Below are 24462 nucleotides of genomic sequence, written 5' to 3' on the forward strand. Positions count from 1 at the left end.
ATTCATTGGAAGGACTGATGCTGAAGCTGAAACTCCAATACTTTGGCCACCTGATGGGAAGAGCTGACTCATTAGAAAAGACCCTGATGCTGGGAAAGATTGAAGGCAGGGGGAAAAGGGGTCAACAGAGGATGAGATGGTTGGATGGCATCACTGACTCAATGGACATGAGTTTGAGTAAACTCTGGGACTTGGTGATGGACAGGGAGGCCTGGTGTGCTGCAGTCCATGGGGTCGCAAAGAGTTGGACACGACTGAGCGACTGAACTGAACTGTGTCGGGTGTTAGCTTTAGCATGTGGGATCTTTTCTTAGTTGTGGCATTTGGAGTCTTTTCTTGCAGCATGTGGAACCTAGTTCCCTGACACCCTGCGCTGGGGGCATGGAGTCTTAGCCACTGGGCCGCCAAGGAAATCTCCTTTTCCCCTCCCCTCTTCTTCCCTCCCCCCGCCCCTCTCAATTGCCTGGCCATCACAAAAGCCAGGTGGATTGCGTTCCCAATGCATCATCCTGAACTGGTTTACCATTTGTTATTCAGTCACTAAAGTGAAGTCACTCAGTCGTGTCCGACTCTTAGTGACCCCGTGGACTGTAGCCCGCCAGGCTCCTCTGTCCATGGGATTTTCCAGGCAAGAATACTGGAGTGGGTTGCCATTTCCTTCTCCAGGGGATCTTCCTGATCAGGATCAAACCCAGGTCTCCCACATTGCAGGCAGACGCTTTATCATCTGAGCCACCAGGGAATCCCAATCAGCCACTAAGTCGTGCCCAACTCTGCGAGGGTCTGCAGCACGCCAGGCTTCGGGGTCTCTCCCCATCTTCCAGAGTTTGCGCAAGTTCATGTCCCCTGAGTCACTGATGCTATCATCTCATCTTCTGCCGCCCTCTTCTTTTGCCTTCTATCTTTCCCTGAAGCATCCATTAGACTTTTGTTCAAGCTGAAAATTGAGGCAGGCTTGAGGGAGACAGAATAGCGACTGGAGGAGACATACGGAAAAGCCACAGGCAACTGAGCGGCACGGATGGGAGAGGACAGTCGCCACAGGGCAGAGCTATGGTCACCTGGGCTGAGCACTGTGCCACCCTTGTCTGCCAGGCCTCGGACAGGAGGCAGTGAGGCTTGGTTGAGGATGTCAGCAGGATGCCTTTGGGAAAATGTGCCTACACTTATTGGTCCCCATGAAGTTCAGGAGTGTCACTAATCAGTAAAAAACGTTTTTGGTGCAAAGAACAAAGGTTCTTTAAACTCTGAGCCTCAGTCCCCTCCACATCTGTAAAGCAGGGGTAATATTACTACATTCTTAAGAGTGAATGTGTTGGCTTCCCAGGTGGCTCAGTGGTGAAGAATCCGCCTGTCGAGAGGGAGATGCAGGTTTGATCCCTGCATCGGGAAGATCCCCTGGAGAAGGAAATGGCAACCCGCACCAGTATCCTTGTCTGGAGAATCACATGTAGCCTGGAAGGCTACAGTCCGCGCGGTCACAAGAGTCGGACACAACTGAGCGACTAAACAACAGAGAGTGAGTGTGTCCCTGGGGGTCACCATTCATCCAGGAAGACTTTCTCCAGGAAGCTTGGGGTGGGCTTGGAGGGTGAGTGTGCCAGAGGGAAGAAGGCGGAAGGACAGCCGGTGCAACCCCGGCAGCAGAGAGCGTGTGAGGACCGGAAGAAACCGGCTGAAGCCTGTGTCCCCGAGGCGGGGCCGCGGCGGCGAGGGCTCGGGCGGCTTGGGGGCCTGCGGGTCAGTGGGCTGCACTCTACAAGACACTGAAGTCCAGCTTAAGGACTCGGGTCTTCATGGAAGAGCGACGGGATGCCACCGAAGTAGGGCAGGGACACGGTAGGGCCTGGGTTTTGGAGAGACCAACACACGGCCGGTAGACAGCGGACAGTCTGCAGGGAGGGGCGTGGAGGCCGGTTGGCGGTTTCTGTAGGGCCCACCATGCAGGAGGCAGCGGTGCAGACGGAGGAAATGGACTTGAAAACATATTTAAGCAGCAAAAAATGGGAAAATTATTTTGCCATTCGAATGAGCATCTTTTGGTAAAACTGCTATATTATTGTAATGTTATATTGTACAAAATTTTCTAGTGAGACGAAGTTTGAATGTTTAACTTTGGTTGTAAGACATGCAATGAAGGAGAAAACATCTTGTGTTTTAAAGATTTTATTCTTACTTTCAGAGAATTCAAAGAAGATATATAGAAGAAATCTCATAACACAGTGGATTTAAATTCTAGAAACTTTCACAACAGGAAGCTTATACCCATTTCAGTGATATGTACATATTCATTCATATATGAAATATAAACATACACTTCTGAAATAGTCTAAAGATGCAACCTAAAAAGGGAAATATTGATCAAATATACAGATATATATGGTATATGCTTTTAGGAAAAGTAGTAAAAACATGCACAGAAACAATATGTAAACATACTTTTTAAGAAAGTTTTAAAAGTATTGCTTAAATCTATATGTATTTTCCATTTATGAAATCACAATTTCCCAAGGAGTTCAAATCACGTAACATGAGTTACATAATCTATAAGGCATGTACACTTTACTACCGACTCATTCTACAGTTGGGAAAATTAAGGCAGGGAACGTCACCGAATATTTTTAAGCTGTGACTAAACTTTAGAACATTGCCCTAAATAAACTTCAGATCCTAAATAAAATAATATGTACATCTTTTTAAAAATGACGTAAGCAAACTGTCATTAGAATACACACACAATTTAAAAACTTGATACACACCTTAATATCGTAGATTACATAGACGCAATGTCATAAATAATATCAGGATCCTTTAACACAAGGATGCACTGTAAATCATTAACACATCGTTGAATAGGAATTTTGACGTCATTAGAAGTTGTTCTTAACATAGAGATTTTCTCTAATTTTTCAATAATGTTTCTATTTCAAAATAAGAAAAAAAAAGTTTTATAGGGACCAGATAATATGAACCAACATGTACTTTTGCTTCCATTATTAAGCAGTATTTTCCCAAACGTTATAATAGAGTTAGACTTCCCTGGTGGCTCAGATGGTAAAGCGTCTGCCTGCAATACGGGAGACCCAGGTTCGATCCCTTGGTTGGGAAGATCTCCTGGAGAAGGAAATGGCAACCCGCTCCAGTATTGCTGCCTGGAGAATCCCAGGGATGGAGGAGCCTGGTGGGCTACAGTCCATGGGGTCAAAAACAGTCGGACATGACCGAGCAACTTCACTTATATTAGAGTTACAGTGAATGGATTGCCAATATTACCCTGAGCCACTGACAATCCAGCTACGGGAGGTCTTTGACTGTGAAGTGTAGACTTTGAGAAGTGAAGATTCCAGCGGGGAGTCTGACATGGCAGGGACAGAAACGAGCAGTGACTTTCACCTGACTAACTGGGAAGCACCCAGCTGCTCCACCGCGTCACGGAAGACGCCAGGTGGATCAGCAAGACGAGCGCGTTGGTGCGGCCAGGGCCAGGCGTGTGCAGCGTGTGCTCCCTGTGGCAGGCCTGGTCATGCGTGTGCAGCTGTGTTCCCGGTGGCGGGCCTGGTCTCCCAACGCTCAGTCTGCTTCCCCTGAGCCAGAGGCAATCCTAACACCATCAGCGGCACAGACAGCGCAGCTCCTGGGACATCTGTACAGAGACGGGGTGTGAACATGAGCCTCAATGTTCTTTCCGTGTCGTTTCACGGTGTTCCACCTTTGCTTTCCAGTTGAGCAGAAGCCCAAAACTTTGTTCTTGCAGGAGGGTCAAAATTGCTGCTTTTGCTCTTGATTAACAACAACAACAAGCTCTGAAATACAAGGCATACTCCGATTATACATCAGCAGTAAAATTAAACAAAAGGGGTGATCAGCAAAAGTAAACGCTAAACGCAGTCGTCAGATTCTGAAAGTGGCAACAAGCAGAGCCGCCCTGGGCTCTCGCGTTCCACCCGAGTAACTGTGCATGGTGCCCAAGCTGAAGACGGGGGGTTTCATGATGAAGCTAGAATTGCTCCATGGTCCCACTTGATTCAGCTCTGCTTGTTGCCGTGTTCAGAATCTGACAAATTGCCTAATGGTTCCAGATACCAGGGGCATCCCAGGTGGCACTAGTGGTTAAAAAAAAAAAAACACCTGTCTGCCCATGCAGGAGATGTACGAGACATGGGTTCGATCCCTGGGTGGGGAAGAGCCCCTGGAATAGGAAATGGCAACTCGTTTCAGTATTCTTGCCTAGAAAAATCCCACAGACAGAAGAGCCTGGTGGGCTACAGTCCATGGGGTCGCAAAGCCAGACATGACTGAGCGCTTGGCGGCAGCAGCGTCAGGCACTTAGGGAGGAATTCACTGGGCCTCATTCAGAGATTTCATCTGAAATCACACGTTTCCCAAATAATCCACCTATCAGCAAGTGAAGTGAAGTGAAGTCGGGTCCGACTCTTTGTGACCCCGTGGACTATAGCCCTCCAGGCTCCTCCGTCCATGGGATTCTCCAGGCAAGAATACTGGAGTGGGTTGCCATTTCCTTCTCCAGGGGATCTTTCTGACCCAGGGATTGAACCCAGGTCTCTGGCATTGCAGGCAGACGCTTTAACCTCTGAGCCACTGGGGAAGCCCGAGTCCCCCTCATCTTGCTCTTAACAAACAGCAATTAGCTCGAGGCAAGTTCTAGGTGGCGCTGAGGAAACGGCTGAGCGAGTGAGGTTGCCTTTCACCACTGGCATCTAATTCTATAAAGCTGTCAGAGCTGTCGTATTTTCACATGAGCTGATATTGGAGATTTCTCAGGTTAACGTTTCATCACTTTAATAGGTAAACAGTCATTTTACTGTGGATTGGGGGAAAACAAGTAGGCTAAAAACACCAATTCATCAGGAAATTATCGCTTCGGAATAAGGCTGGCCAGAGCTGTGCTGGATTTCTGACCTACAGAAGGACAGAATCATGAACACTATGTCATCACACAAGCTTTGGCGATTTGTGAGAAATTCCTTTCAGTAATTGTTTATGGCTGCAGTAGGAAACCAATACAACCAGCCAGCCCTACTCAGTGATCAGCTGTCTAAGGCTGTACCAAAGTGAGTTAAGTGCATGAGAGAGACTCTCTGTCCTGCAAAGCCTTAAGATATTGCCAACTGGTCCTTTACCGAAAAAGTGTGTCCCCAGCCCCAATGTGAGCACGTGTGCTGAGTCACTTCAGTCGTGTTCGACTCTCTGACCCTGTGGACTGCAGCCCGCCAGGCCCCTCTCTCCGTGGGATTCTCCAGGCAAGAACACTGGAGTGAGTCTCCATGCCCTCCTCCAGGGGATCTTCCCCACCCAGGGATCGAACTTGTGTCTCTTACGTTTCCTGCATTGGCAGGTGAGTTCTTCACCATGAGTGCCACCTGGGAAGTCCCACGCCCTGATATTCACGTGCAAAAACCATGACAAGCAGCTTGAATTTTGGAGCACTCATTTGACGCCAGGCTCTGGGTTATGCATTTTGTACTCATATCAACTTTCTGGATGGATACTGTTTTGGTCCCCATGTAACGAATGAAAAAAGTAATTCAGGCAGAAAGGTTAAGTAACTGTTCGGGTCCTCGGGTAAACCAAGGGCAAGCAGGGACTCCAACCCACGTCCGGCTGACTCGCAAGCTTGGCTCACCGCTTGGCCACTCCGCGCCCCTGCTGCCCACTCGAGGCTGCTTATCGCCGGCAGAAGGCGACGGGGAGCTGCCGGCTGGGCACCAAGATGCCCAAGTGCAGCATCTCCACAGGCTCGAGGTCTGTGGCCACGATGTCGTATTTGCGGACGATCTGAAACACAGGAGCACAGGAAGGTGGAGTCAGCCCCTCCGCTCCTGCCTCGAGGAAAGCCCAGCACGCAGCCAAGGAAACGCTGCCAGGGTCTTACCCAGCAGAGCGCCAGGTGGAGCTGGAGTTCAGCTAGCCGGCGACCCACGCACATTCTTTTCCCAACGCCAAATGGAAGATGGGCGAAAGGGCTGATCTTTTTCTTGTCCTGAAGCCACCGTTCAGGCCTAAACTGACTTGACTCCTCAAAGTTTTCTTCATTGGATCCCAACACATGGGTATTTAGAACCAATACAGTCTAAAATCACGCAGAAACATAAAGCACTTAAACATCTGAATAGCAAGATTCACAAAAGCCATCACCTTACAAATGCGAAAGTAACCCACAAATACATAATGACAATGAATGCCAGCATGTAGTGAGCGCTTGAAAAGTGCCGGGTGATACAAATACTTCAAGAACCTTAAAATTTTGCATCTCATTTTCACAACAACCCCATGTGGGAAGTTCTATTATTATTCCCATTTTACAGATGAGAAAGCTGAGGCTCACAGAGCTTATGTAACTCACTCAAGGCTCTGCTTGCATCCAAGTCTCTCTGCCTCCATAACCCTTACTCCTAATACTAGACTGCACGACACATCAACTGTATACTGCAATCTACATTTTTCCAAAATGAATGCTGTCCCAGTAGAAACGTTTCAGGAGGTCTGCAGGGTATTGGCACAGGGTATCTCTCAAAGCTCTGTAAGGTATAGATTGTATACATTTTACTTACTCCTTTGGGTAAAGCATATTCCCCCAGAACCATTGCCTTGTCGAGTGTCCGAGTTGTAAATGGGACACTCGGGTTAAGCCTGAAAATATAAAATCAGAGATGTCAAGGTGGGCACAGACCAAGTTTTAGCTCAAGGGAATTCAGAGTCTGGCTAAATAAACAATCACTGCCTAATTTCTCATAAAAGGGACATGATTCCAACTCTTTACAAAGCAGTTCTCTTTCTTCCCAATATTTACACCTCTTGCTTTTATTCCTTATTGTGTTGGTTAAACCCCAGTGTAAGCTTACTTCATAGCTGTTGACCGTGAATGTCCCATTTCACTCTAGACTTCAAATGTGTACGGTTACACACCTCGCTGGCAAGCTTGCTGTTTGTTAAGGGTTTTTTCCACCTGCCCTTCATAAAGGTAAAGATATTTCCTTCGAATCCTAAGACCTTATGGGTTTCGTTTTCCAGGAAAAGAATCTTCAAAGACCATTTTATACAGAGGCTCAGAAACCAGCCTGTCTCCATGTCTTGCCGTATAGTAACACGGTTCCTCGCTGAGCTTTCACCTCGCTCTCTTCATTTGTGCCCCTAATCTTAATTATTGCTTATAGTATCCATTCAAGTATTATTGTTACTGATTTAAATGGGGCAGACTCTGGGTTTCCAAGATTTAATAGAATTTGCCCAAATGATTTAAGGAATGAGTCATAGCTGGTCCTGGAGGGTGTTTTGTTTTGTTTTTTGTTTTTTGATAGCTTGCTAAATGTTTATGAATCAACTACGGGAGGGGGATCCCTTATTATGTGTTGGAGAGAACAGCCGTCTGACATTCATATTAGCTTAGGCACGTGTTCTTACCTCATAGATTCTTTCAGACAGGCTTTTAAATATGGCATGTTCCTCAAATCCTCTGCCTGTGGCAACTGATTCTCAGGCAACACACTCTGAATTTCCTTAAGAAGCTTTTGTTGGACGTGGGGATTACGGGATAAATTGTAGAGAATCCACATTAAGCTGTTTGCCGTCTGAAAGGCAAATGGACATAAACTTGAGTTTTCTGTAAATAAGCCGCCTTAAAGTCTGTATCAGCTGAAGCAAAGGGGGTGCCTATCACCTTGTGAAAACATATGAGTGATGCTTTTTCACACATCCTTCTCAGCTGTGTCTCAAACAAATGCCATGTATGAAAAGTCAGACTCAGTTTATATACACATCCATGAATCATAGCTTACTTCCAGAGGGAATCAGAGTAGAATTCTTTGAATAGACAGCTGCATTAGGACATAAAATGTAGCTTGGTATAAAAACCGAACACAGACGAGGACATGTAAAGCTGTGAAATGAGAAGCCAGACAGGTGACTGTAATAGTATCGACTTTCAGGCTGTCGTAAGTTTATCTTATGTAGAATGTTACCATTAGGGGAACTGGATTTTATCTCAAAATAAAATTGGTTAATTGTTTAAGAGAAATAATAATATAGAAATTGAGTGGGAGAGACATGGAGATCCTAGGAGTGTTACTAATAAAAATGGGGTTTAAAAATTTTTTCAGTGCAAATGCACAAGAAACTGCATTTCTGGAATTTAAAAGAAAGCTTTTTTTTTTTTTTTGGCCACACCCTCAAAAGATACCATAAAATAAAAAGGCATTATCTCTACTCAGAGTTTCAGCCTCAAGCAAAGAGCCCTGGTAGAAGGCAGCCAATACCAAAATAAGAAATTCTAGCATCAAGTTGAGTATTTCAAGGAAGCAGCCACAATTCTGACAAAGACATTCATGGCCTTTTAAGTGGCATCCTTTATTTTCTTTCCAAAGGCAATGAGAAGAGAAAAAATACTGGCAGAAACAGCCAGTACAGCTTTTAGCTTCATAATGCTCACCACTGGTCGTCTTATATGTTTGTTTTTGGGCCTATTCTTGGCTGCTGCTGCTGCTGCTGCTGCTAAGTCGCTTCAGTCGTGTCCGACTCTGTGCAACCCCATGGACTGCAGCCCACCAGGCTCCTCCATCCATGGGATTTTCCAGGCAAGAGTACTGGAGTGGGGTGCCATTGCCTTCTCTGTATTCTTGGCTAATTTAAGCCAAATATCCCCATAAAAATGGTCGCTGTGTCCTTTCTCGGCAGACACAGAGACGCTTTAGCAAAGTGTCACTCACACAAATGAGCAAAGTGCAGGACAACTTGGAGCCAATGGTATTTATTATTTTTGGAAGAAGATGCCTCCAAGAAGCCTTCTTCATGTCAGAGGACTGGCAGCCTCAGCTGCAAATAAACTGTGGGTGTCATTATTACAAGAGGCCGATTTTCAAAACAGGAAGAGGGCGTAGCCACCAAATTAGATACACTTTCAGATTTCTCTGATTTTCCAAACACGACTTTCAGAATAGCCAGGACGAAAAAAGAAACAGATTGACCCATATCAGTGGGTCCCTTACCGCAAGTACCAAACAGAGTTCCCAAAAGGCAGATAACTGTAGCTTTCACCAGAGCCTGAAGGACAGCCCTGGCCTGTGGGGGTAACTACAGAGGCTGGGCGCAGGGCAAGCGGCCTCAGAAGCCTCAGGGGCGCAAGTATCCCGGCCTGACCTCTGCGGAGGAGACCCGTCTCCTTGCTGGCCTTCCCACTTCCGCTCTCTCGGCGGGGTCCACTCCCCATCTACCAGCCAGAGCCCACTCTTGTTGTTTTGCTGAGTCGTGTCTGACTCTTTGCGACCCCAGGGACTGTAGCTCTTCTGTCCATGGGATTTCCCAGGCAGGGAGTACTGGGGTGTGTTGCCATTTCCTCCTCCAGAGGATCTTCCCATCCCAGGGATTGAACCTGCATCTTCTGAACTGGCAGGTAAGTTCTTTACCACTGAGCCACCAGGGAAGCCCAGAGACCCCTTTACCAAACCTCAATTTGATCAAGTTACTGCCCTGTTTAACATGCTCCAAGAGCTTTTCATCACAGGAGTAATAATCCAAATATCTTACTAAGTGAAAAGTATTCGTTGCTAAGTCGTGTCTGACTCTTTGCGACCCCATGGACTACAGCCCACCAGGCTACTTTGTCCATGGAATTCTCCAGGCAAGAATACTGGAGTGGGTTGCCATTTCCTTCTCCAGGGGATCTTCCCAACGCAGGGATCGAATCTGGGTCTCTCACACTGTAGGCAGATTCTTTACCATCTGAGCCGCCAGGGAAGCCCCATCTTCCTAAGGCTCCTGGCTAGCAGAGCCCACGGGCTTCTCCCAGGTCACCTCTGACTCTGGCGCTACTTCTGCAGGCCAGCCTCTGTCTGCCCCAGGCCCTCTTCACGCGCCGTTTCCTCCTCCTGGCGTGCTCTTCCACCGGGTCTTCCCTTGGCTGTCTCCTCCTCATTATTCCAGCGTCAGCTCCAGTATGCCGTCCTCAGAGAGGGGCCACCTCCCCTGCCTCTCAATGACGTCGCCCTGCTGTCTTGCTCCAGGGCCTGGACCGCTATCTGAAACGATGCTGTCTCACTGGTCGTTCACCTGTCTGTCGTCGGTTCCCCACGGCCGCTGAAGTTCCGTGAGGGAAACTGGATCTTTGTGGTCTCTCAAGTACCCGGAACAGTGCCTGACATGTAGCAGATACTCAATAGTTCCTAAATGCTTTCATTCACTGAACAAGTATTTACTGAACACCCACTGTGTGCCAACTTCTATTCCACAGCCTAGGAATGCAGCGGGGACAAAACGAAGTCATCGCTGCTCCGGAGCTCACATTCCAGATGGAGAAAAGAGAGTGATGGGGGAAGCTTCACCGGTATCACTCTCAGGAGCCTCTCGGGGTGAGAGAGTCAGGGGGGAAACGCGCTGAAGCTCCCGCTTTCACAGTCTTCTGGAGCATGGGGAGGAGTGAGAACCTTGCTGTTCCCTGACGTAGAAAATTCCACTTTCTGCTCAGATCAGAAACACCACGGGATATGGAACAGAAGTGGCCTGGTTCGCATTTTTCTCAGAGATGATAGTTGTGTGAGAGGTGTTGGGCCGTCGAGGAATATTGGTATTATCACTCCAAAGATGCTGAAACTCACCTGAACACCTGCCAGTATTTGTGCTTGGCATTTGGCTGTACTGTGTACCTACTAGGGATGTCAACCATAGCGAGGACAGAATTTTGGCTTTTAAAATTAGCTGTCTCAGAGTTCCCTGGTGGTCCAGTGGTTAAGAATTTACCTGCTAGTGCGGGAGACACGGGTTTGACCCCCTGGTCTGGGCAGATTCCACGTGCCGAGGAGCAACTAAGCCTGTCTGCCACAACCACCGAGTCCCACGCGCCGAGAGCCGGTGCTCCCCAGCAAGAGACGCCACCGCAGTGAGAAGCCCCCGCTCACAACCAGAGAAAAGCCGTGCGCAGCAGCGAAGACCAGCACAGCCAAAAATAAAATTCACGAGTAAAAGTATTTTTAAAAACTAATAAGTAAATAAAGTAAGATTAGCTGCTTCATTGAAATTGAGATCAACTTTCCCAAACTCCCTCCGTTGACAACTTTAAGTGGAAAAAAAAATTTGGACTAGCAGAGACTATCTCAGTATTTTTAGACTAAATAACCACCACAGTGAGGCACTTTGGTAAGAGGCAAAACTACCCAAAACATATCCAATTTTTAAAGACCTGGATCGCCTACCTGCTGCGGCATGGAGTTTCGCTGCTCCTGAACTCCTGTAGTGCTTTGGTGTTTGTCCTGACACTGACATTCTGCTCTGGATTTTTGTCCCTGCATGCGTGCTAAGTTCCTTCCCTTGTGTCTAACTCTTTGTGACCCCATGGACTGCAGCCTGCCAGGCTCCTCTGTCCATGGGATTCTCCAGGCAAGGATGCTGGAGTGGGTCGCCATGCCCTCCTCCAGGGGATCTTCCCGACCCAGGGATCGCACCCGCGTCTCTTGCATCTCCTGAATTGTCACCAGCACCACCTGAGAAGCCCTTTTTGTCTCTAAAGCACATGAATTTTTCTATGACATTTACACGCACAGGCTGTGCACGGGGTCTCCCACACGTTCGAGTAGACTTTTTACTTATGCTAAGCTTTTAAAGCTCAGTGCATCCTTATGAAATGGGTGAATTGAATGACCATGTACACTTCGTCATGGAAAAGATTTTACAGCCCATTGATTTAGTCAATCCAAACCAGGCCCACCCTTACCGTCTCCACCGCAGCCAGCTGGAGCTCCGTCACGGCTGCATACAACTCTTTCTTTGAAAGCTGATTGTGGTGATAAATGTCGCAAACCAAATCCATGCTGGGCTGCTCAGAGTATTTCTCTAACTGGTTGTCCACACAAGATTTGACTATTGGAGGAGAGGAAACGGGTGAAGAAATCAGCTGAAAGTCAGGATGAGGAAAAGAACAAAGCAGAACCCAGGATCAAATTCTCCCCGCAACGTCCCAAAGGCCTTTGCAGGCAGTCTGACAATTCGTTAGATATGCTAATATTGCCTTGTTGCTAAGTCGCCAAGGACTGACCAATGCCTACATGAGCACAAGAGTCCCCTGGGAATCTTCTTAAAGTGCAGACTCTGATTCTGGAGCCCAGGCTGGGCCTGGAAGTCTGGTCTCCAGCAGGCTTCCCTGTGGTCCCGATGCTGGGTCTGTGGTCGCGTTTTGAGTAGGGAGCGCTGAGAGTTCAGGAGAGGTCATCGTGAGACAGGGGTAGGATTTGGGTCCATCTCAGAATCAGAACCTGGACTCACATCCAGTCATGAAGCAGATGTGGTCACTGGGGGCTCTGGCTCCCAGATCAAGAGAGAGGAGAGCCCCTCCCCGTCGCTGCCGAGCGACAGTGCACGCACCCCGAACGCAGGGCCCGTGCCGGCCGGCAGCGACGGCAACGGCCTCTGCTGTTGGCAAAGCACGCTCTAGGCATACATCTCCCGCCCCTCAGCCCCTCATGGAAGCCCCCAGCATCATAAGACTCGCAGAGATGGTGGCAAAAACGATAGTATAATGAATGGCACAGTGGTTAGAGCTGGATCTTCTGGAGTCCTTCTGTCTGACTTCAAATCCTGGCTTTGCCATCACCTAGCAGGCGACCTTGATAAAGTCATTAACTTCCTTGTGCCTCACTTCTGTCAGAGGTGTCTGATAAGAGGACCTATCTTATAGGGTTTTTGTGAGAATTAAATGAACGTGTGTGTATGTGTGTGTGTGTGTGAATGTGTCTATATGTGTACATGTATGTGTGTGAATGCATGTGTGCATGTGTGTATATGTGTGTGTGAATATGTGTGAATGTGTGTGGGCATGTGTGTGCCTGTATGAATGTGTGTGTGAATATGTGTGTATGTGTATATGTATGTGTGTGTGTGAGTGCATGTGTGCATGTGTTCATGTGTGTGAGTGAATGTATGTGTGAATGTGTGTGTGAATGTGTGTCTGTGTGAGTGTGTGTGTGTGAATGTGTGTATGTGAATGTGTGTATATGCGTGTGTGTCTCTGTGAATGTGTGTATGTGTGAGTGTGTGTATGTGTGTGTGTGTCTATGTGTGAATGTGTGTGTACGTGTGTATGTGTGAATGTGTGTGTGTGTGTGATCATATAGTAATTCTTAGCACCAAATATTCCCTCCATACCATACCGGAAGTAGCTCTGATCCATTGAGACATTGGGCTACGCTGCTGCTGCTGCTGCTAAGTCACTTCAGTCGTGTCCGACTCTGTGCGACCCCATAGACAGCAGCCCACAAGGCTCCCCGATCCCCGGGATTCTCCAGGCAAGAATACTGGAGTGGGTTGCCATTTCCTTCTCCAATGCATGAAAGTGAAAAGGGAAAATGAAGTCGTTCAGTCGTGTCCTACTCTTAGCGACCCCATGGACTGCAGCCCACCGGGCTCCTCCATCCATGGGATTTTCCAGGCAGGAGCACTGGGGTGGGGTGTTTTACATTATCCTTATTGGACTTAAAAACAGTTGCACTGAGATACATACTACTACTACAAATACTATTAATGCTACTATGATTATTAGCCCATTTTAAAGACAAGATTTGATAGAGTACCTGATGAACTATGGAATGAGGTTCGTGACTTTGTACAGGAGACAGGGATCAAGACCATCCCCATGGAAAAGAAATGCAAAAAAGCAAAATAGCTGTCTGGGGAGGCCTTACAAATAGCTGTGAAAAGAAGAGAGGCGAAAAGCAAAGGAGAAAAGGAAAGATATAACCATCTGAATGCAGAGTTCCAAAGAATAGCAAGGAGAGATAAGAAAGCCTTCCTCAGTGATCAATGCAAAGAAATAGAGGAAAACAACAGAATGGGAAAGACTAGAGATCTCTTCAAGAAAATTAGAGATACCAAGGGAACATTTCATGCAAAGATGGGCTCGATAAAGGACAGAAATGGTATGGAACTAACAGAAGCAAAAGATATTAAGAAGAGGTGGCAAAAATACACAGAAGAACTGTACAAAAAAGATCTTCATGACCCAGATAATCACTATGGTGTGATCACTCACCTAGAGCCAGACATCCTGGAATGTGAAGTCAAGTGGGCCTTAGAAAGCATCACTATGAACAAAGCTAGTGGAGGTGATGGAATTCCAGTTGAGTTATTTCAAATCCTGAAAGATGATGCTGTGAGAGTGCTACACTCAATATGCCAGCAAATTTGGGAAAACTCAGCAGTGGCCACAGGACTGGAAAAGGTCAGTTTTCATTCCAATCCCAAAGAAAGGCAATGCCAAAGAAGGCTCAAACTTCTGCACAATTGCACTCATCTCACCCACTAGTAAAGTAATGCTCAAAATTCTCCAAGCCAGGCTTCAGCAGTATGTGAACCGTGAACTTCCTGATGTTCAAGCTGGTTTTAGAAAAGGCAGAGGAACCAGAGATCAAATTGCCAACATCCGCTGGATCATGGAAAAGGCAAGAGAGTTCCAGAAAAACATCTATTTCTGCTTTATTGACTATGCCAAAGCCTTTGACTGTGTGGATCACAATAAACTGTGGAAAATTCTGAAAGAGATGGGAATACCAGACCACCTGACCTGCCTCTTGAGAAATCTGTATGCAGGTCAGGAAGCAACAGTTAGAACTGGACATGGAACAACAGACTGGTTCCAAATAGGAAAAGGAGTACATCAAGGCTGTATATTGTCACCCTGCTTATTTAACGTATATGCAGAGTACATCATGAGAAACACTGGACTGGAAGAAACACAAGCTGGAATCAAGATTGCAGGGAGAAATATCAATAACCTCAGATATGCAGATGACACCACCCTTATGGCAGAAAGTGAAGAGGAACTAAAAAGCCTCTTGATGAAAGTGAAAGAGGAGAGCGAAAAAGTTGTCTTAAAGCTCAACATTCAGAAAACGAAGATCATGGCATCTGGTCCCATCACTTCATGGGAAATAGATGGGGAAACAGTGGAAACAGTGTCAGACTTTATATTTTGGGGCTCCAAAATCACTGAAAATGGTGACTGCAGCCATGAAATTAAAAGACGCTTACTCCTTGGAAGAAAAGTAATGACCAACCTAGATAGCATATTCAAAAGCTGAGATATTACTTTGCCAACAAAGGTCCGTCTAGTCGAGGCTATGGTTTTTCCAATGGTCATGTATGGATGTGAGAGTTGGACTGTGAAGAAAGCTGAGCGTCGAAGAATTGATGCTTTTGAACTGTGGTGTTGGAGAAGACGCTTGAGAGTCCCTTGGACTGCAAGGAGATCCAACCAGCCCATCGTAAAGGAGATCAGCCCTGGGATTTCTTCGGAAGGAATGATGCTAAAGCTGAAACTCTAGTACTTTGGCCACCTCATGAGAAGAGTTGACTCATTGGAAAAGACTCTGTTGCTGGGAGGGATTGGGAGCAGGAGGAGAAGGGGACGACCGAGGATGAGATGCCTGGATGGCATCACTGACTCGATGGACCTGAGTTTGAGTGAACTCTGGGAGTTGGTGATGGACAGGGAGGCGTGCTGCGATTCATGGGGTCGCAAAAGGTCAGACACGACTGAGCGACTGAACTGAAATGAAAGACAAGATAACCGAGGATGAGAAAGAGTGAGGGCTTCCCCGGTGGCCCAGTGGCTGAGACTCCACGCCCCCAGTGCAGGGGCTTGGGTTCCGTCCCTGATCAGGGAACTAGATCCCGCATGTCACAACTAAGACCCAGTGCATCCAGCTAAATAAATAAAAATCAATAAATATTAAAAAATTTTTTTGAAGAAAAGGAGTGTATTTGGTGAAGCTGCCAAGCCCAATGACAGAGCTGGAACTCGAGCTCAGGAATCTTTGACTCTGAAACTCTTGCTTGTCATCACTCCTATTTCTCAAACAAGACTACAGAGGAATGCCTCCCGCCTTTCTCTCAGAAGGCATCTGCACCAGGGCCACCCCCAGACTCGAGCGCTTTGCAGCGTCCGAAAGAATCACGAGGAGCGGCTCCAGCCACGGGCAGGGCGCTGAGACCAGGATGGTCACCCAGACCTCCGCAGCATCTCCGGAGCCAGGACTGCTGGGCCCCTGCGGCCACCTCACCTGATCTGAAGATGGTATCCCATGCCTGTGTGTGCGCCTGCCACACCCTGGTGTTGAGACTCCTGTGCAGCTCGACCGGGGTGACCATCATCTTTCCAAACATGCTCATCATCTGTGGGGAACACAAGTGCCTGTCAGCCCCCTGCCCTTATCTCACAGACAACCTGCCATCCGAGGGAGAGTGTCCTCAGCAAGCACACCCTCTGCTCCCCAGAGGCTGGACTCCCAGGGATGCCCCGGGCTCTCAGCACCAGTCCCCACCTGCTCAAGACACATGAAAATCAGCTTTGGGATGCTTTCCCCCTGGATGGGCTTCATAAAAATATTGACCTTACGGGAATTCCCTGGTGGTCGAGTGGTTAGGACTTTGAGCTTACAGTGTGGTGGGCCAGGTTCAGTCCCTGCTCAGGGAACTAAGATCCCACAAACCACACAGTGAATAAAAAAAAAAAAATTGATCTTATGACCTAAATGTAAAAAAAGAAAACTGTAAACCTCATATCCACTTCCATTCCCAATAATGTCCAAGCTTTAGTCGTTCTTGAAATTGGTTTCACTGTGTCTACTACCTCCATACACAACCTGAACAATCCAGAAAATTTTCACCTGAGAAATTTCAGATTCTTTAAGATAGTATGTTAATCAACTGACCGCTAGTTGAAATTTCTGCTTTCACCTTGCCTGCCAATGACTTAACATGCCTCTTTATTACGTGTGCATATGTGCACACGGGCTTCCCTGGGGGCTCAGTGGTAAAGAATCCACCTGCCAAGGCAGGAGACAGGAGTTCGATCCCTGGGTTGGGAAGATCCTCTGGAGTAAGAAATGGCAACCCACTCCAGTATTCTGGCCTGGAAAATCCCATGGACAGAGGAGCCTGGTGGGCTACAGTCCACGGGGTCTGAGAAGAGTCAGACACAACTTAGCAACTCAACAACAAGGGTATGCGCACATACATTCATGAAAATACATAAACACCTTAAAATGAACACTTACCTACTATAATAAAATACATGTGGGAAACACTGCGATGCACACTTGTTGGGTCCTGTAAACAGTTAATAAGGAAACTGCTCTCCCCGAGGGGACACTTACTGTTTTGATGGCCATGATGAAGTTCAAAGCTTCCTCCCCTGCGTTCTTCTGAAGGAGCCCAAATCTCTTCTCGTACAGCACAAGACAGATACCTGGTATTTACGATAATCAACACTGTTACCCACTCACAGAGACACCGGAGTCTATGATTAGCTGGCTGCCAAAGGCTCACTCCATCCGGTCTCCCATAAAAATGAGGCATTTTCGAAGAACAGAGAAGCAGAGAGTCTAAGGCCAAGGGGCTTGATCACTCTCTTCTCTTTCTAGAAATCATCTCCAGGTCCAACAACTGTCCTCTGCAGAACCTCCTGATCAGAAAAACCACTGTGAAGATGCAACCATTTTTATACCTGGGTGAGTCTCTCCTGTAACGCCTTGCTTTTCTCAGTTTACCCTTGACATCATAAGCAGCAGGCACTGCTAATAACTACCCCATGCTCATTCTTCCCTACTTCTTCCCTAAGAGAACCCTGATTTACTTTGCTTGCCAGTGTATGCATCCTCGGGCAGTAAGCCAGCATTGGTCTCCGACGATCCTGCTCCCCGACTTCCCAGGCTTCCTGAGGCAGCCGCAGCACTCACGTGACCTGGGGCTGGCCACTGGGCCTCCCAGAGGCACTTTTGCTTTCTTACAAGAGGGGAAGAGTACAGCCAGCTTAGCTCTTCCCTCCTCCCTTCCTGTCTTTGCCCAGAATGCAGAGGTGAGACCAGGAGAGGCGGGAGCTGTTTGGCAACCAGCTCCGAATGAATGAGAAGGAAGACGGAACAGACTTGGTTCCAGTGACACCACCGAGTGCCAGCCGTGGACTGGCCTCCTCGGGGTTTCTCGTGATGCTGGACGATATTGTGCAAACCACCGTGGTCCGGCTTTCCTCGACTTGCAAAGAAATGCATGCGATGCGCCTTCATTTGGGTATTTCCAGCGGACCATTTCCAAAACACGCGCTTCTTCTCTCCTCTGAAATCATCCCCTCTCTTGACTTTAACACCGCCTGTGGATTTCTTATCAGCATGGAGCTTTCTTATGTGCTAAGATGACTGCCCGTGACTTTAAGGCGGGGTCGATTTGAGCAGGGAGACAGGTCAGGACAAAAGCCTCTGAACGGGGCCTCCTCTCCAATCACTCGCATCGGCAGCCAAGAGTGAGGCTTCCAGCGAGTCGGACTATGGCACCTTCCTGCTGAACGCGCTCTAGATCGCTCCCGGGGACTCTGGGCTCAGAACCACACCTGCATCCCCGGTTTATACAGACAGCTGTGAGGGCCACTGCCTCCCCCCATCCTCTGCTTTGCCATCCGCGTCCCTTGCAGGACATGCTTTGGTCACTCGGAACTCCTTTCTCCTCCTTTCTCCTTCCACCTGGAATATTCTTCCCTCCTTCACGTTCACCTGGGGCATTCCTGCTCATCCCAGGCCTTGGCTGAGACGGCCCCACTTCTGTGCAGCAGCCCTGACCACACTCAGCTGCAGACAGCCTCTGGGGCCCTCCGCCAGCCCTGATCCCCTTCAGCCAAGTGCTCCCCGGTCCACTGAAGGTGCCTTGTTTCCCCTGCTGCGTCCCCACCAGGAGGCGAGCACAGCAATGGAGGGCTTTGCTTTCATTCCCAGCGTGGTCCTAAGGACAGTGACCAAGCTCCCTTCTGTTCAGAATGCTCCATGGCTCCACATCTCACTCAAAGCAGAAGTTCTTTTCTTAAAAATGTATTTTTATTTATTTGGCTCCCCCAGGTCTTAGTTGCTATGTATGGTCTTTTGCTGAACCCGGGTCCCCTGCATTGGGAGCGTGGGGTCTTAGCCACTGGACCACCAGGAAGGTCCTAACGGAGAAGTTCTTTTGGGGGCTTTCAGGCTTAATCTCTCTCAGCTCCTCTCCCCGCCCCCCATAATCCACTCCAGCCAGCATCCTCAGAAGCTCCTCAGAGACACCGCTCATGCTTCTAGCCCAGGGCCCCTGCATTTCCTGTCTCCACGGTCGCAACAGTCTCCCCACAGACCCCCTGGTGCGTGCTGCTCATCTCCCTTCAGGCCTCACCTCAGACGTCTCCGTACCAAGCGGGCCTGCCTCACCCAGGAAGCTGCATCCTTCCTGACTCCCTTCTTTCTCGACGGAGCATGCATTAAAATATGTGTACCGGTTGGTTGTCACCGATCTTAAAATCTGAGCTCCACGTGAGCAAGGACGTAGCCTGTTCTGCTCGCCGCCGTGTCCCCAGTGCAGCGCCGGGCACTTTAGAGGCATGGACACATGTTTGTTGAACGGCGACATAAACGATCCGGGGCGCATAGCACGGTGAAGCGCCTGAAAGCGTTCAGAGGGCTGCTACGGCCTTGCCTAGGCAGCAGCAGGGTATGACCACAGGACAGTGGCCCACCTTTGTCCTCAAAGTCACTTCAAAATCAGACAGACAAGATCTGAAGACAACTTACTTTCAAAAGACCATTTGTTCAGCTCCGTGTATAAGTCTTCAATGCGGCCTCTCTCATCACAGAGCTCATCTATTCTACCCATAAAATCAGCCAAGACCTTAAAAGAAAGAAATCCCCAAAGACATATTTCAGGCACTGAAGGGAAACAGAAGTTTCAAGTTCAGTAAGCTAGCTTCGGGTTTTGCGACCTTGTATATTCACTGCCCATAATGTTATTCATTCTGAATCATCACTAATTATATATTCTCCTTGAGAGCTCACCTCCTGCCCCAACACCCTTGTACTGGGTTATTTCTTGAGCTTTCCCTGAAGCCTTCCTGGAGCTTAAGTTTCAGCTTTTGATCTAAATTTAAGAAAAGGAAAACATTTCTTCTAATCAGAATGGACAACAAGCCATGAAGGAGGAACTGGCCGAGTGTGTCTGTGGGCACAGCATCTCAAGAACTCTGGCTGCCCGAGGCTGGCCACGTCCAGAGCTGGGCACACAAACGTGTCCTTGCTGGTTGGCGCTGTGTTAAGCACATTAAGCTTAGAGCCAGGAAATCCGTAAATTCTGGATGCAGTGCCGTCACTGAACAGCTCTGTCACCTTGGGCAAGTCGTGGAAGGCCCCTAAATGCCAGTTTCCACAATGGGGATTTTAGATGACTAATGCTTTGCATTTAATGAGGCTTGCACGGAACCAAGCACTGTCCAAAGTGTATTATCGTAGCTGATCCTCAAACAATGTCAGGATGTAGAAAGTACTGTCATTACTCCCATTTCCTAGGGAACAGAGGAGAAGACAGAGGCTTAGAGAGTGACTAAGGCACTCTCCCCTGGACACATAAAAGTGGCCAAGTTGGGGTCTGGAATAGCGTGAGCTGTTGGTGGTGGTGCTGAGTCACTAAGTTTTGTCTGACTCTTGAGACCCCATGGACTGTAGCCAGCCAGACTCCTCTGTCCATGGGATTTCCAGGTAAGAATACTGGAGTGGGTTAAGGGGCTTCCCTGGTGGCTCAGACAGTAAAGAATATTGCAGTGGTTTGCTATTTCCTTCTCCAGGCATCTTCCCAACCCAGGGATTGAACCCACACCTCCTGTACTGGCAGGTGGATTTATCTGTGAGCCACCAGGGAAGCCTGAAATAGGGCATAAGCGACCAAAAAACCCACAGACAAAGCGAGTAGGCATGCTTAAAAAGTGCTTGAATTTGTTTCCATCAAAAAATCCAGAGATTTCATGTGAACATATTAATTTCCTCTAGTCATCAAAGGGGTTTCCCTGGTAGCTCAGCTGGTAAAGAATCCACCTGCAATGCAGGCTCGATTCCTGGATCAGGAAGATCCCCTGGAGAAGGGATAGGCCACCCACTCCAGTATTCTTGGGCTTCCCTTGTGGCCCAGTGGGTCAAGAATCCGCCTGCAACGCGGGAGACCTGGGTTAGATCCCTGAGTTGGGAAGATCCCCTGGAGAAGGGAAAGGCTACCCACTTCTGTAGCCTGGCCTGGAGAATTTCATGGACTGTACAGTCCACAAGATCTCAGAGTCGGACATGACTGAGTGACTTTCACTTCACTTCACTTGAGTCCTCAGAGAATAATAATAATGAAGGAATCTGGTGACACTCGGTCTACGTTTCCATGTGGCAGGGATTTGCCAGAGCTGGAGCAGCTCTCCCCTCTAGAAAGGGCGTGCACTTATTCCACTTGCTAAAATCCCTACTGGGCCTGCCTTACATATTTATATTAATCACGTGGTTCCTGGAAGCTTTTAAATTTGTAACCTTTCACCTATATGATCCTGTGTGGGTTCAGTTCAAAATAAATACCCAGAGTGGACAGGAGTAAAAAGAGTTCTCTCTCTGCTTAAATCCTTCCCCTTTGGCCCCCTGTTGGCTAAAGGATAATGCCCAAATACCTTAGCATGGCATTAAAACTACCTTTAAAAAATACCTTAAAAATATTGTTAAGACCCGCCCTCTGCCCAGCATCACTTCAGAGAAAGCTTCACTTCAGCTGCCCTATATGTACTATTCTCTGAACGTACCATCTCATGCCTCCATATTGTCAGCAGGCTATTCTCTCTGCCTAAATGCCCTTCTCCACCTTCTCTGGCTTGCAGACTATTACTCATCCTGTAAAACCCAGCTCAAATGTCACTACCTAGGAATCATCTCATTTAATCCTGACAGAAACCCATGGGGGTTTCCCAGGTGGAGCTGGCGGTAAATGCAAGAGACTGCCAGTGCAGGAAACGAAGAGACGCAGATTTAATCCCTGGATCAGGGAGACCCCCTGGACAAGGCTACAGCAATGCCCTCCAGTACTCCTGCCAGAAAATCCCATGGGCAGAGGCGCCTGGCAGGCCACAGGCCATAGCTCCTACAGAGTTGGACACGACTGAAGAGATTTAGCACACAAGCACAGAAATCTATGGAGTGGGAATTGTGAACTCCCAGTTTATAGACTGGGAAACTGAGGAAGTTAAATGGTACAGTCAGGTTGCATAGCTGGGGTGGGGGTGCAGGACTGACTTTCAAATCTAAGACTGTAGAATGTCGAAGTCAATACTCCTAACTGCTCCGCCACCGAGACACTACTTTAAGAGACAGGCGAGAAGAATTAAAGTTCTGGAGGCGGAGGAAGTGACGAGGAATGAGGAGGAAAGAAGAGTCCCGATACACCCAGATTGCCTGCCTTTTCCTCTGCGCTTTGTGGCTGTGGCTTGAAGCTCCACTAATGTTCCCCCATCCCCAGGAAAACCAGGAAAGTGAGCCCCAGTCTGCAAACCTCGTTGATCTTGTTGCCCAGCTTCATAATTTCCACTGGTTTCATTAGCTTCTTTTGAAAGGCACTCCTGACCCTCTGCCAGTCTTCTCCTTCCCTGGGAGAGAAGCAGAATTAAATTTAGAGCAAATTGAAAGGAAAAGAACGAAGAAGCGGGGATCCCTCCAGCTCTGTAAGTGCATTAACTATGTAATCAAATGAACACAGAATCGTGCCAAGAAATAGCCAGAGAACATTAGCATTGGAATATTGGGGGCTGGTCTGACAATGCGATGAATAAGCTCCTTTCCTCTGAGCCAAAGATCGCTCCAGAAAGATGAAGTCAGGGCTTCTGGGGTGCCCTTGCTGGGGTTAAACTGGAAGGCCAGTGGCCTCAGTTACCAGCAGGAAGAGTGGGCGCATGAACTCACCTCCCCAGCAACACAGAACTGTGCGAAGGCAAATTCTGTCTTCTTTCAATCCATTGAATTGGGTTCAAAGCCACATGCACAAAACGCCTGAAATTTACAAACTAACTTCTGGCCTTTGAGCTACCAAGAGAGGGTCACGGAATTTCAAGGGATAATTTTGTCTGTATAACATGATTGCCTGGCAGGCTGACTTGACAGTCTCCTCCTGCCCAGGGGTCCGAACATCACAATCTTCATACCTTTCTGGCGTTTCTTTGAGGGCAAGGACTGGTGCAGCCCACGTGTCAGAAAGAACACAAGTGTCCCGCGCACAGCACGGCTGTCCTTCAACCCATTCGAGTCCACGCCAGAGCCCGCGACAGCAGCAGGTAGGGGCTTCCGTGTTCTCGCTGCATCAGGCGGGTCCAGCCCCAGGGAACCCTAACTCCCGCGCCTTCCCAACTTGCAGCCGCCAGCCCGCATCCTGCCTCTCGGACTTACAGGATCAGCAGCCCGTAGCCCTCCTCGCGATAGTCGCGGTAGGCCTTCCAGGGTTTGATCTCCAGCCTCTGGGGGTGCGCGCCCTCGGTGCGATACAGCGCTTCCAGCAGGCACGGCGAGCCCAGGTGCACCGAGTCGAAGGAACCCAACTTCATGCGGAAAATCTGGCCGTACTTCTTGTGGTACTCGGCCTGCAGGGGCCGGGCGGGACGCGAAGTCAGCGCGCATCCCGGGCAGTCCATGGAGCGCTTGGCCCTCCTCCCGCCTCCCTCCTCTCTGGGACCGCTGCAGCCGGGACAGCCGCGCGCGCACCGCACCGCGCGCCTCGGCGAGGGTTTGGAGAGCGAGGCGGGGAGAAGAGAGGGCACCACGGGGCGACGGGGGCACTTACCAGCGTGTCGTGCTGTTTCTTGAGGCCTCCTTTCCAGAGGATCTCCAGCAGGCTGCCCAGCAGTGGCCACTTGGTGGGACCGGGCAGGGTGGCCGCGTCCTGCGCTTCGCCCGGTTCCATCACGGGGCAGAGGGGCACCTCTCTCGGCCGACGGGGCGAGCACGCCGTCGATGTCACGGGTCTGGGTGGCTGCCCCAGGCTGCGAAGCTGCTGCAGGAAGGCGGCAAGGGAGCGGCTCTTGCTAATGGGTGAGCTCATGGCAGCGGGTGACACCGGGCGCCTGGGAAGGTGGGCACTGGGCAGGGCGAGCCGGGCTCTTGATACACGGAGAAAAAGCGGCAAGGCGGAGCAGCAGGCGCGGCGGGAGGGGCAGAAGGGCGACAGAGAGCCGTCGGGACCTGGGCGAGGATGCTGCAGGCGGCACCGCGCTGCAGTCTCAGGGAGCGGATGCCCGCCGAGCGCCGGCCACCGGGGCTGGAGGAGCGCAGTGGGGAGCTGGCTGTCTCTTGCAAGAAGGAAGACGGACGCGAGCTCGCCTATTGGTGTTACGCCTTACTTCCAGCTCTGGAGCCGAAGTGGAGGTGTCCAGGAGGGGAGAAAAGATGCTGCTGGCGCTGCGCTTTCCCTGTCCCGCTCCATTCCGGGGGACCGTGTATTTATGGAGACCGGCCGCCCCGGGTGGCCAATGAGCGCGCTCGGTGGGGCGGACCGCGCTGCGGCTGGCCGGGCCGGGAGCGGCGCGGGGCCCGGGGTGGGGTGGCCGGGGGTGGGAAGAGGATGCAGTCAGCGAGGTGAGTGAGGGCGCCCGGGCCTCGGGTGACCGGTGCGCGGCTC

The 24462-nt window shown here is 49.2% G+C and overlaps 1 protein-coding gene across 2 annotated transcripts; it reads right to left on the reverse strand.

Annotated features, from left to right (window-relative positions):
• Positions 1-5685: 5685 nt before the first annotated feature.
• On the reverse strand, positions 5686-23886 carry CYP24A1 (cytochrome P450 family 24 subfamily A member 1). 2 transcript variants are annotated; one of them, XM_068987703.1, is made up of 11 exons: positions 23629-23886; positions 23238-23428; positions 22351-22444; positions 19581-19677; positions 17154-17245; positions 16059-16170; positions 11720-11865; positions 7423-7589; positions 6573-6651; positions 5894-6091; positions 5686-5796 (listed from the first exon to the last, which is right to left on the reverse strand). In XM_068987703.1, the coding sequence occupies exons 1-11, from the start codon at positions 23884-23886 to the stop codon at positions 5686-5688; spliced, it is 1545 nt and encodes a 514-aa protein (XP_068843804.1). The 2 variants fall into 2 exon arrangements, with proteins under 2 accessions (XP_068843804.1, XP_068843805.1); XM_068987704.1 differs by lacking the exon at positions 5894-6091.
• Between the last annotated feature and the right edge of the window lie 576 nt (positions 23887-24462).

The sequence above is a fragment of the Capricornis sumatraensis genome, chromosome 15 (assembly GCF_032405125.1).
Source record: "Capricornis sumatraensis isolate serow.1 chromosome 15, serow.2, whole genome shotgun sequence".
Lineage (NCBI taxonomy): Eukaryota > Metazoa > Chordata > Mammalia > Artiodactyla > Bovidae > Capricornis > Capricornis sumatraensis.

Excerpts from the sequence above, each read along its gene's own strand:
- CYP24A1 (XM_068987703.1), bottom strand. The coding sequence starts at position 23,886 with ATGAGCTCACCCATTAGCAAGAGCCGCTCCCTTGCCGCCTTCCTGCAG. Across the intron at positions 19,678-22,350 it reads TGGGCAACAAGATCAACGAG|GTCTTGGCTGATTTTATGGG; the intron begins GTTTGCAGACTG and ends CTTTCTTTTAAG. Across the intron at positions 6,652-7,422 it reads TGTCTGAAAGAATCTATGAG|GCTTAACCCGAGTGTCCCAT; the intron begins GTAAGAACACGT and ends TTATATTTTCAG.